Raw genomic sequence first — 13,969 nt, 5'->3', positions numbered from 1 at the left:
AGGCGGCTTAGCGACCTTGCAGTGGACAAGTTCCCGGGCAGTCTAGACTGTGGGCTTCACCTGCCTCTGGTTCCTTTGCAGGCTGGTCTGGGGGAGCCAGTGAGATGTAACGTCACCCTGACAGAGTCCAAGGTCTCCAGCCGGTCCGTGTCTCTCCAGTGGAGAACTTTGGGGTCACCCTGTAACTTCAGCCTCATCTATAGCAGTGACATGTCAGGGGTCGCATTGTGCCACCCCACGCGGATAGACAACATCACCTATGGATGTTACCCCAAGGATTTACAAGCGGGAACCATCTATAACTTCAGGATTGTGTCTCTGGATAGAGAAGAGAGAACTGTAGTCTTGCAAACAGGTAAGGGGCGACAGGTGCAGATGGGCAGCCAGGCCACTCTGGGCTGAGCCCTGCCTTTTCAGGATGGTGTTTCATTTGAGTTCCAGGCGTACAAAAATTAAAGGTAAAAATACCTGTGAAGATCAATATTGACCAAGATTTCTAGTTTCTTCAGATCTGGCCAGAAGCAGCTTGGTTGACTTTGAGAGATTTCCTTAGTGCCGAAGACAGCGGACTAGCCCTTTGAAGGGGAGCACAGCAGACAGGAGCTGTGGGCTGTGGGGGGAATTTGTTAAATTTGTTAAAATGATGTGGTTTGAGCTCCCATCACATTAAATTGTCAAGCCCTGGAATAATTTTAACAATGTTTTTAGAACAAATAATGGAAGTGCAATGATTAGGGATATGCCTTCCCTCAACTTAGTTTTATTTTTGGAACCAGGACATAAAATCTTCAGAAGTAGAATAGAGCCATTCATAGGGGAGAATTGGAAAAATCCCATCAAACGAGGGCATGAAAATTAATTTGTATAACTTGAATAACTAAAAGAGCGTAATATCAGAGAAAGTCCTTCAGTTACTCTGGGCTTCAAATCATTTCTTTTCCTTACACTTTTGGCAACCCTCACAAGGAATAAATGGTAAGAGTATATCTCTCCAGCCTCAGTTTTCTTGTCTGTAAAATAAGAGTGTCAGGCTTGGTCATTCAGGTCCAAGTTCTTACCAAGTGCCAATCACTTGGCACTTACCTCCTTACTCTTCTCAGCTACCCGGTAGCTGTGCTCTAAATTCTCTAACAACTTGGCTGTTTGATGACGTCATCAGTCCTCCTTTTAACAATATCTTTACTTGTTGCACTAATGAAACGTTAAACTTTTATCCGGGAAGGTCAATTTCACAGAAAATTTCTGGAAGTCAAATTGTAGAAATGTGTTGTCTTACTCCTAGTTCATGGTCAACCTGAACAAAGGTTACTTCCTGAGCTACAGTTCTTTAAAAATGTGTGAGAGCTTTCAGCTCTCAGGGCAGCTACAGCTGGGTCAGGAAATGTAGCTGGATTCGTATAATAAGTCAGTCAAATATCAACTCTCTTATTTTTTCAAAGAAAAATTAAGAATGCCCAGTTACATCACTTGGCTTGCTTCAGATGAAACATCTAGATCATTTCTGAGATTTGCAGGAACTTAAATGGAAAAATTGGTTATGTTTTTATATGGGATCAAAGAAAGACTGAAATCAACCACATAATGAGAACATTTTACAGACATTAAGGGGCTGGGGTTTTAGTCATAAAGTTGTTGGTGTCTCAGTTTGTGAGGATGGTTTTGTGAACACTCAGATTGCTAACACTGTGACATTTATGGCATAGAACTTCCAGATGTGTATACTGCATTTGCTAAGATGTCTGTTGAATGGGGCAGAACGATTTTTAAAAATAGGAAAAGGACTCACTGTGGGTGTTACGAGTTAGAATGCGCTCCAAGTTTAATTATGCATGTAGGTGTTCCAAGTCCAGAGACATTTGTGAAATGTAAGACATATTTGCATTTTATTGACTATGTTGAGTTAAAAAAAAAGACTCCATTGGCATTCAGGCTTTCATCATTTTTCTTAAGGAGTTACTTTTTACAGTGTCACAAATATACTTTCCACCGCAAATTTTATGAGCTCCCTGATACATGTGAAGAATGAAATTTGCAGGTGATGTTTATATAATGATATTTTCCCCCCATACTTATTTGTACAATGGTAGAAGGCTTAGGATTCTCTACCCTTTAAAAATAACTTAACTTACATAAACATTTTTTACTTAAGATATTTTTAAAATCTTCCAGGAAGGATTTTTTTGGTTGCCTGTTATTTGTTTTTTGTCATTGGTACTTTCTATATTTTAAGGACACATGTGAATTTTTCATTTATTTGAGAGAAAGTATAGTAGTTCTCTAAATTGCCAGGCTATAGAGATGAACTCTACAAATCCTATTTTACTGTTAGTAAAGCAGGACCAACTAGTAGTGTAATGTGAAGTCTGAGATACAACTTCAATCAAAAAAAAGCTACTCAAAATGTATTGGTCTTTCCTTATTCCATTTTGCCTGTCTTCTCAGTCTAGGATAAAATAGAATGAGAACAAGACATGATTTGACTAGAGATACAACAGTTGCTTAGATGATCTCTGTATCATTCCAAGTGTGATTTGTCTGATTGTTTTTCCTGAGGAGTTGTCTAAAATAGCTAATTTATTGTCATGTAGACATGACCGTAAAGATAAAAAGGTTTTAACTAAATGGGAACTATTTCAGCAACAATCAGTTTTCACTCCAGATTTTAAGTCAGAATTGAAGAACATCCGTGGATTCAGCAAACATTTATCAAGCATGGATCCTGCAGGGAATCATGCCAAGTAGTGACTGGTGCACTTATAAGGATGCTGAACAAAACATGGTCCCAGCCCTTGCAGTCTTGTGCAGAGGCTGGAGAAGGTCATGATGAAGGTAGGAACAGAGCTTCATCACTTCTTTCCCAGATGAAGACCTTGCCTGCCTCGTGGATCCCACACTTTCATAATCATAGAGAAGACATTAGGCAGTTCTCAGGTTTGTTTAGTCATTAAATGGTTGATGCAACAGCCATAATAAGTTGAAAGCCAACTTATTTAGTTGTGAATTCACTGGAAATCAAATAATGAAGACAACAGATATGGAAAAATTCCAACACTTTTGTAACACTGCGTCCTCAGAGTCTAAGCAGAGAGCTACAAACTGGTAGCCCTTAGGGGTGTCTAGGTGTCTAAATAATAAATTTGTTTCATTTGGCTCATGTAATGTTTTTGAAAAATCCAGATTATTTCACCAGCACTATAAATGGCAAAGTTACAAAAATACCAGCTTTATGAAGGTTCCCTTAAAACACTGGAAGATTTGGCAAAGCTAAACCGGTCTGCCTAGAACTCTCTAGAGCTAAGCTGTAGTTTCTCTCCTTTTAGATACCAATCCACTGGAATCCCCCTGGACCAGTTCTTTATTTCTGTACTTAAATGCATACTAAGGGCACTTGAGTTTATTTAAATGAAACTGTAGAGTTTTCATTCAGAACTTTTTGGGGGCTTTTATCTTCCCAGAAATAAGAAGTGGTTTTTCAGTATCTAAAATGGCAACCAGCACATCGTATTCAATAAATATTGATTAAATGGATGGATAGATGGATGAACAAATGGATAGCTGAATGAGTAGATAGATAGATAGATAGATAGATAGATAGATATGAATGAAAGATGAATATTTCAGTGGGAGAATGTATATATACTAAAAATATGATCTGTTGGGTTATAGATAGTTATAGAGCCTTAGGGAAGTAGTCCAGTAGTAGAGAACTTTACTTATAGGAAGAATATCTTACTAGCACACGCCTTCTTGTTAGTCAGGTTCAGCTACTAAATAATCAGCCTAGAACAAAGAGTGAAAAACAATGAGCTCTTTTAATATGGCTAATTCATTTGTCTTTAGTACACTTCAGGAACTTTAATCACCAAATCACCATATCAGCTACTTATTTTCACTTCACAGTGTTTTACTTTTACCAGGGACCCTATGACAAAATACCAGACCAAATGCCTTAAATAACAGAAATGTATTTTCTCACAATTCTGGAGGCCAGGAGTCCTAGCCCAAGTTGTCAGCAGCTTTTTTTTCTGAGCAATCTCTAACTGGCTTGCAGATGCCCACCTTTTTGTCGTGTCTTCTCATGTTTGTTCCGTGTCCGTGTTCTCTAAGGACACCAGTTATATTGGATTAGGGCCCACCCTAACAACCTCGTTTTAACTTCATTACCTTGCTAAAGGCCTTATATTCACACACAGTCACATTCTGAAGTACTGGGGGGTTAAGGCTTCAACACCTGAATTTTGGAGGGACACAATTCAGTCCATACACTTACAGAGCTTTAAACATCAACCAATACTTCTCAATAATGTCTGTAAGCTACTTGCATCAAAATCTTTTGCAGAGCCTCTTATAAAAGCATATATTATTGGCTTCTACCCCACATGTAACAAATTTAGAAGGAGTGGAGCCTAGGGTGTCTGATTTTGAACAGATATCACAGTGAATCAATGTACAATGAAGTTCAAGAGCTATTGACATAGTTTTTCTTTTATTCACTGGCATTAAGATTCTGGTACCATTCCTCCCTATGCATGGCTAAATCTATAATACCTAAGAATATTTATTATCTTTCCCAGGAAGAAAATAATACTCTAATATTTGTCTTGTGCTTTTATAGTACACGAAAGACTCTTACTAACTTTTTTTAGTAGATAAGAGTATAAAATATTTAGATTAGAGGCAGTTGGGTGGTTCAGTTGGGTAAGTGTCCAACTTTGGCTCAGGTCATGATCTCACAGTTCATGAGTTCAAGCCCCGTGTCAGGCTCTGTGCTGACCGCTTAGAGCCTGGAGCCTGCTTCACATTCTGTGTATGTGTGCCTCTCGCTGCCCCTCCCCTGCCCGTGCTCTCTCTTTCTCAAAAACAAACATGTTTAAAAATGTTTTAAAAGAGTATAAATTATATATTATACTAACCATATATTGTTTAATTTTATTTTTAGGGAGTATTGTGAAGGCGTAGGTTGCATAATGCTTGAGAGCTCAGTTTAAAGGCAGCCTCCTCCATCACTTACTAGTCAAGTTGCCTAGAGTAAGTTACTAACCTCTCCAGGACTTTTTCCTAACTTATAAAATGGGGATGATAATAAAAATAACACCTACTTCATAGGGTCATTTTGAGGTTTTATTTGGTTCACACATAAATTCTAGAATAGTTTTGTCACATACTAAGTGCATAGTAAGTTTACTATTATTACTTTAAGGTTGGGGGTGAGACGGATATTCATGAGAATTAAAAGTCACACAGCTAGTGTATAATAGACCCAGAACTTGAACACTCCTTTGCTGACTCCATTCCAGTTCTTTCCACTACTCTGCAGAAAGGATATGATTTTTAAGTTGGTATTAGTTCTTTCAAATTACCATATAATATTGTTACTACTTTTCAAGTCAACTTTTAAGGAAGAAAAAATACATGACAAAATACCTTAAATCTATGTATAGTTAGCCTACACAAGGATGGAATTGTGATTAAAAGCATTTTAGTGTGAAGAAATTATAAACAGCTATTGATTTTTTAATTGTGTGGAACTTTTGGTGATGGATTTCAATATTTAGCAATCAGCCATGGGCCGTCTATTTATTTCAGGAATTCTAAGGTCAAGCTGAGCTATGAACATGGAATGAACCAACCTAGTTCTCTGAACTTAATCTTCCTTTGAGTGTTTAGGAAACTTCCTCCGTTAGTCTGACTTTGTCCCTCCATTAGTCTATTGGTGGGCATGGCATTCTACAGGTTAGCTAGAAAGACATAAAATCTCATTTGTCAGACAGAATAAGAGAAGAACAAAGAAACATTTTTTTCACCTTCCATTTCCAGACATCAGTTTGCTGGAATACCCCTGAGGGTTAATGGCTAATATTGACACCTTTCTGACTTTGTAAAAGAAATCAAGCCCGTTCAATGTATATGAACATACAGAAATGAAGATGAATATATGTCCCTAAACATATAACATGCAATTAAAAGTAACATGGTAGGTTTACATATAGATTTCCAGGAATTTTTGTTTTTGGTTTTGCTTTCTTCCTTTTTTATGGGAAAACTCAAACATGTAAAAAAGTAAATGGAGTAATATAATTAACTACCATGTACTCATCACCTACCTTCAATAGTTACCAACTGATAGCCAATCTTATTTCATCTATAGCTCCACCCACTCCCCCACCCCATATCATTTTGATGCAACCCAAGTCATCATTTGATTCCATTTATACATCTTTTAGTGTGCATTTCTGAAAGGATTCCTTTCAGAAGGAATCATTTAGGTACCTAGCATCAAAAATAATTCCTTACTAGCTACATGTCCAGGTTTGGAGGCACGCATGAAGTGATAGCTCATGAATTTCTACCTAGGAGAGGCTTCTGGGCAGCAATCTGATTGGAAGGAAAGGCCAAGGGACTTCTTTGTATGCAGCATTTATATAGCACTTTAGATAATATTGAGAAAGCCTCATTTGTTAATATCGAAGGGTTGGAGTGGGGCTGCTGAAGGATAGCAATTGGATGGCAGTGTTAACTCTCCATCGCTTGTCAGGGCACCCTCACATGTCAGCAGGGGCATGGTTCTCTGGTGCTCACTAGGAGTGCCTTAGTTTAACCTGTTCTCTCACTGTGTAACACCCTTTCCTCTCTCTGATTTCTAAGTCCTACTTTGACCTTCCCAACTTGCTCATATTCATTTCCTTCATAAAGCCAACCTCTGAGACCTTAGCCCTTAGATATCAGTCTCCATTTCCACATTTAGTGTTGTTGCTGTCCTGTGTTACTCTTTATTATTATTATTATTATTATTATTATTACTATTACTTTTAATTGTTCTTTAAAGTTGATTTATTTATTTATTTTGAGAGAGAGAGAGAGAAAGCATGTGCAAGCAGGAGAGGGGCAGAGAGGGAGAGAGAGAATAGCAAGCAGGCCCTGCACTGCCAGCCTAGAGCCCAATGCAGGGCTCAAACTCGTGATCCATGAGATCATTACCTGGGCCGAAATCAAGAGTCAGACACCCAACTGACTGAGCCACCCACGCGCCCCTGGCCTGTGTCGCTCTTAACAGCAAGAAAAGCAGCAACATTAATACCGACTACCATTTACTGAGAGCTCGCCACATGCCGGGGCTGCACTTAACATTTACTTCCATTACCTCTTAACACCTACAACTCTGTAAAGGAGGTGTTTTTCTCTTTCACAGATGGGGAAGCTGAGCATCAATGAGTTTAAACAACTTTTTGTTTAAAGTCACAGTTGTAAGTGACAGTGATGGGATTTGGACCCAAGTCTAGTCTGACATCAAAGTCACCCTCCCTAATTATTTACCTTTTGCTTACCTTTTCCACATACGTCTTGAGTGCCTGAGAGACTGTAGACTCTCAGAAGAGCATCTACCACCTAACGTACCTAGGGCCAAATACGATGTCCCTCATAGTAACTTGGCATCCAGCACTGCCGTTGATGACGACGTAAATCACTGAGAACACTGCTCTGATTTCCCTTTCAGGGCTATTAAAACTTGGAAAGTTGTTACTACTTGAACTTCATGTCTAGTGTGTAAAGTTGACAAAGTCAAATGCATGTCACTCTGATGTGCTGTCGCAATACAGTATATCCTCTTAAAATAAGCCGGGAAGCTGACAGTAGTCATACAGCAACAACCACAAGGTAGAAGAGAATTACCTCTCTATAACTGTATGTAATGAGCCACAGATTCTGAGCAATTGCTTTTTCATTTCGTTTTGCTGCTCATTTTCAAAAACCCGCACCAAGGGATGCTCTGTGGCTTTTGGTGCCACCCTTGACTTCCATGAGAAAATTCCCAATTATTTAATAAGAATAGTTGGTGTTCATTCCATTTTCTGTAGAGTTCTACAGTCTCCTGGCCACCCTGCTTTTAACTAAAATAGTGTCCCAATTCTGTGAAGATACAGAAATGGACCCTGTAACTACTAAAAAGATAGATCTCTTGGCCTAGAGTTAGTGGGTGGTAAACGATAAGGTGGAGAGGCGGGGAATGGTATCCTATTGGCAGAGACCCTGAGTCCCTATGGAGAAACTTAAACTTCATCTCCTGAAATGATCTTGGTGCTATAAGATGGATGAGGGTGGTGATGGGGAAGATAGACAGAGAGATTATTTGGCAACCATAGAGGAAAGACAGGAAATAAAGGAGGCACCCAGAAAACTCTGGGAGCAGTTCAGACACAAGCACTGAGATCCCAGGTAAAAACAGTAAGGTTAGGGAAACAAAAGGAATAATCAAGAAAAATTATTCTTCAAAAAAATCAGTATAACTTTTATAGCCACAGAATTAGATTTAGGTGTGGTTAGTGTTATTATTCATTTTATCTCGGCCACAATACTCAAGCCACCAAATGGAAGTTCTATAAGTTTACCTATTATTTTCCATAGACATCTGGTTTGATTGCTTTGTTATTTTACTGAATATGCATTCAAGACATTGCCCACCCTAGGACAGCTAGAAGGAACTTGCAGCCAGGTGTTAGAATCTCAGCTGTACTACTTGTTACCTATATGATATAAATGAGTCACTTAACATCTCTGACTTCCTATTCCAACTGAGAAAGCACATTGTAAATTACCAGATCTTACATAGATACACTGTGATACTATCGTGACTTCAAGAAAAGCTTTTGGTACTAAACCTGGGATTGCCTGCACTTTTGTTTTAAGGTTGAATTTATTTCCAAAATAAATATTATCATTTCAAATTCTAAACACTCTGGACATTCCTATATCAACAGATAATAATGTTGCAGTGGCCATACAAAATAATTTTTAGGGAGGTATTGTTACTTGCATTTTTTATATGTGAGTTTCACCTTCTTCCTAAGTCCCATTTTTTTAAAAAGGGAAACAAAGAATTCATTTTGGTTCAGAAATTTAACTAAACTTCATCTTTTCCTCTAAGAACAGAAAAATTGGGTTGACATCAAGCCCACTTAGAAATTATCGGGCTTCCTGTTACTGATAGATTCATTCAAATGTAACAGATGAGTATCACAGAACATTTGGCTGTCCATATTCCAGGTCTGTTTGCAACTAAGAAGGACAAAGATGTCTTAAATTTATAGCCAATGATAAATTGTGATATATTAAGATGAAATTATTGATTTATGGTTTTTAACCGTTCTTGTAGTTTATAAAACTTAACTAGTTACTGTATATATGAGAGTGATACATGGAAAAACCAGAAAGGCTATAAATGTACATATGTGTGCACTGATACCTGTAGCCATCAGCATGAATTACATAAGTCAAGTAGGGTTTTCTAATTACATACAAACTGTCACATGATCAAAAGATTGCATACATATAACTAAATTTTCAACTAGCATTAGAAATCTCTTGCATTCATATATATGTATATATGTGACATTCATTTGCATATATATATGAAATTAACACCCCTTTGGAAGTATCTTAATTTGTTTCTAATAAAATATTGAAAAAGAATTCTTTTTAATACAGCAGAGTTTTTCTCGGGCTTAGATTGAAAAGCAGTCTGAAAACTATTTAACTTCTGCAGCATCTGGGGCAATAGTGGACAAGTGCCAGCACAGGACTTTATCGCGGTATAAATGGGGTTTTAAGTGTTTGTTTCCAGTGCAGGTTCTCGCAGCCCAGGCACTTCCCAGTCTCATTGTTCCTTTGTTCTAGCGGATGTACAAAGGATTGACTGTTTTGTTTTCTGGCTCAGAGAGATTAGATAAAGCCTGCATTTCTGAACTTCACCCTCTAGGCACGCAACCTTAAAATTCATTTCTATAGCTTATATTTTGCAGATTATATGTGGTTTAGATGATACTGATCACACCATTATTGTCTTTAACCTTCATCTGGCTTGGAGACAGATGACAGTATTGATCTCCTTTGAGCTATCGCTGGAAAGCAGCTGTCCCTCGCATCCTTGTCCTTAAAATGCCTCTTCAGCAAAAATGTGTCATCTCAACTATGACAAGGTTGTTCTTGAGTTTCGTTGGGAACTAGAATCTCCTGGTAGTGAAGTGCCTTATTCTTGCCAGGCAACAGAAAACTTTCTGTGAGCGGAAATTATGTTCATTCTTTTTGTTAAGATGTCCTTAATTACAGACCATTATGTAGGATAGGAAATTTAAATAATATTACCAGGGGGGGCGAAAAAAAGCCACAGTTTTTCTCCAAGAACCTATAAACTAGAATCATCTTGGGAATTTTTTTATTTTATCTTAATGGTGAGAAAGTTAGGTCATGGGAATTAACTGATAAGATTGTATCGAGTTTTTTATATGAAGAAGGCAAGGAAGGCTGTTAGTTTAGTTTTAAAAAATTGTATTCTACTTCTGCCTCCATTTTATCAGTGATTCAGAGGAAAATTTTTTTATGATCAAGTGTAAGTTTATATTGAGTGCCCATTCTGTGCCAGGTAAAACCTGCTTTACACCTCAAAACATCCGAGAATGTAGGTATTATTATAATCCCCAGACAGATGGGAAAGCAGAGATTTAGATGGATTAAGCAACTTGTACAAAATCTTCTGATTGATACATGATGGAGCCGAGGATTTGAACTAAGTTCCGTCGGACTCCAAAGCCCACGTTCTCTGCCACTGCATTTCCCTGCTTCCATGACAAGATCTCCTGTTTGTAGAAATAGTAACAACAGCTAACAATGAACACTTACTATGTGCCAGACACTGTTCTGAGTGCTCTAGAGAAAACCCTCAATTTAATCTTCATAAACAGGGGCACCTGGGTGGCTCAGTCGGTTAAGCGTCCAACTCTTGGTTTCGGCTCAGGTCATGATCTCCTGGTTTAGTGGGTTTGGGCCCCATGTTGGGCTCTGTGCTGACAGCATGGAACCTGCCTGGGATTCTCTCTCTTCCTCTCTCTGTCACTTCCCCAGTCACACTATCTCTCTCTCAAAATAAATAAATAAACTTAAAAAAAAATTTTTAAATCTTCGTAACTATCTTGCCAAAAAGATAATATTATTATCAGCATTGCACGGATGAAACAGCGAGGCGCGGGAGGTTAAGGAATTGCCTGAAGTACACAGCTACAATGCAGGAGAACCTGATTCAGGTCCAGGCTGCCAGACTACAGAGCCTACACCCTTTGGGTGAACCTCTGCTGTGCTTGGGTGTAAACCACACAACTTGTGCTTTGGGCTCTCTGGGTTACTGATGCCTTGGCTTCCTTGTCAACTGACATTTATATTATTATTAGTTCTTGTATTATAAAATGTTAGGTGGCTTGTGTTTTTGTTTTTTGTTTTTTTTTTTTTTTTGCAGTATGATGTAGTCCTATAAATCACAGCATAAAACACACACATGAAAAGACATTAGATTGACCACAGGCTGTATTTAGCTTACGTGTAGTATCTGTAGGTGACCCATAGATAGTCTTCTGAGTTGGCTGGCCATAAATGTCTTGTTGATATAGACTAAGACCACCTTGTTCCTATTTGTATTAATGTTAGTCACTAGCAAACACCTTCTTAAAACATATACTGTTCTAAGAAGATTCTAGGATCTGAAGTTTCAGAGTAAAGTTTCAGAGTTTTCATGAGTAAAATGTAATTTGCCATGTGTAGGGAAGAACTCAGATCTCTATAGCCATGCCACTAAAACATCTGACCTGGCTTTGAGTTTTAGCCTCCAATATCTTGATCCGACTTTCTAGATCAAGAACCAGTTTGGATTTCTGAAAATTGCTCATATGTAAATGTCTCTCAATGTTGCTATTCCCTGCATTCAGAGTAGGGAGAGCCTTATTTCTCAGATGGTCCCACTGCATCATAGAATGGCAGGTCACCAAACACTATTGACTTAGTTCCTGATGCAGGGACAGGCGGCTCATCCTACTTCAAGTTCCACAGTGAAGATTCAATACACAGGAAATGGGATATGGGACTCCTCAAACTCACCCATGGTTTTGAGAGTTGAAACTAAGTGAACAGCTGGGTGCAGGACTAACCCTCTCTACCTTCTCTGGAGGCTTTAGCAGCTCCAAAATGTCCTAGAATGCAAGTTGAGAAAATGTAAGGAATCCCAGCTGTTGGGAGAATTCATTTTGTTGAGCAAACCTAGGCGAGGCTCATAATCAGGTCTGTATCTTTTGCGGTTTTCTGATGTTTAAAAACAATCCAAAGTTGTGCCACCTGGGAGGCTCAGTCAGTTAAGCTTCCGACTCTTGGTTTCGGCTCAGGTCATGATCTCATGATTCATGAGGTCGAGCCCCACACTGGGCTCCATGCTGCCAGTGCAGAGCCTGCTTGGGATTCTCTCTCTCCCTCTCTCTGCCCTCCCCCTGCTTGCACATGCGCTCTCTCTCTTTATCTAAATATATAACCTTTAAAAAAAAAAAAAAACTAACGTTATATATACTTAACCCCCAAAATCCACAACCTAAAAAATAAAATGTTCAGGGGCACCTGGGTGGCTCAGTTGGTTAGGTATCCGACTCTTGATTTCAGCTCAGGTCATCATCTCATGGTTTTTGAGTTCGAGTCCTGCATCGGGCTTCGAACTGACATTGTAAACGAACAAACAAAAAAAAGTTCAGTACAAATTTCAAAATTATTTCCTAATGTCTGTATTTTCTATTAAGATTTTTGGTATTTCTCCAGGCATAGCCTGGATGTTTGTCAGTGTGTGGAAAGTGCAAAACTTGCAAGCCAAAGAGCATAGAACCTTTCATGGAATTCTAAGCTCAGAACTTTCTTAACAAAGAAGTTTTATTCAGAAAAAGAAGTGTATCTGACTAGTAGCTAAGTGGATGTCTTTTTTTCAATGAAATGGTAAGTGTGAAAGTGGAGCAAAATGCCAATTTGTTTCATGGGCAGCAGATTCTCAGAGTCTTTAAGGAAAATGAATCTGTGTTACAGCAAACTAACACGTATTTGCACAAGTCTTTAAGCCATGTCATCTTTGCGGGTTTTTGCCTTGCAGATCCTTTACCTCCTGCTAAGTTTGAAGTCAATAAAGAGAAGACTACTTCAACCAGTCTGCATGTTTGGTGGACTCCTTCTTCTGGAAAAGTCACCCGCTATGAGTTGGAGTTATTTGACAATAGCCACAAGATACAGGAGACCCAAATTCAAGAAAGTACTTCCTGGAACGAACATACATTTTTTAACCTCACTGCTGGTAATAAATACAATATTGCCATCACAGCTGTTTCTGGAGAGAAACGTTCCCTTACAGTTTATACCAATGGATCAACAGGTAAGACCGTTTATAGATAGTCGAGTATTTAATACAGTAAATTGAAGAGATAAAAGTAAGAATGCCCCCAGACCAAAGACGATAGGTAGATAAGTAGACAGACAGACAGACAGACAAATGCTGTGCAGTGCAGTGGGTAGACTAGACTGAAAATAAGGAGATGTGGCTGCGCTGCTAGCTTGCTGGTTGATTCTGAACAAGTCCTAGAACTTCTCTGGGACTGGAATTTTCTCCAAACTTAAGTAGGCATTTCCTAATGGCCTTTCTAACTCAAATCTTAGGCAACAGCATTTTCTGCCTCAGGTTCTCAGTTTGTAATAAAACTTATTTTTTAAGTGTTTTCATCCTTTGTATATTCTTTTCAGAACATCAAGTCATGACGTTTCCTAAATATTCCGACGCCCGGAACGAGTTTTTACTTGCCCCCACACGTCCCGATGTCAATGACACACTCCACCTCCTTCCATGAAGTACCATCCTTCTCACCATGCCCTGTCCTCTCGTTTTCTCTCCTGCTTTCTTGCTGTATTTCTGTTTTTGGTCTTGCATAGTTCTTCCCTTTCTTTTCCCTTTGCTGCTATGCCATATCGTAGTTCATTGGCAAAAATTACCTTCATACCTGTTAAGTGGGTAAACTATGATGTGACTTTAGGCGTGGACTTTGAAAAGAGCATTAATCCAGGCTCCAGTGAAATTTCAAGAGTGCTGTTTTCATTACTTATTATACAAATTAGATGTACAGAGAAGCAT

General features: G+C 38.6%; 1 protein-coding gene across 3 annotated transcripts in view; it reads left to right on the top strand.

Annotated features, from left to right (window-relative positions):
- The window catches only part of PTPRB (protein tyrosine phosphatase receptor type B), a 115,222-nt gene that overhangs the window by 30,237 nt on the left and 71,016 nt on the right, over positions 1–13,969 (top strand). For all 3 annotated transcript variants that reach the window (XM_030323223.1, XM_030323222.1, XM_030323226.1), the window contains 2 exons: positions 82–355; positions 12,944–13,219. In XM_030323223.1, coding sequence (XP_030179083.1) covers positions 82–355; positions 12,944–13,219 — 550 coding nt within the window. The remainder of the gene's footprint in view (positions 1–81; positions 356–12,943; positions 13,220–13,969) is intronic.

Source organism: Lynx canadensis, chromosome B4 (genome assembly GCF_007474595.2).
Source record: "Lynx canadensis isolate LIC74 chromosome B4, mLynCan4.pri.v2, whole genome shotgun sequence".
Lineage (NCBI taxonomy): Eukaryota > Metazoa > Chordata > Mammalia > Carnivora > Felidae > Lynx > Lynx canadensis.
Note: the sequence above shows the minus strand (reverse complement) of the source record. Positions and strands in the feature narration are given on the sequence as shown.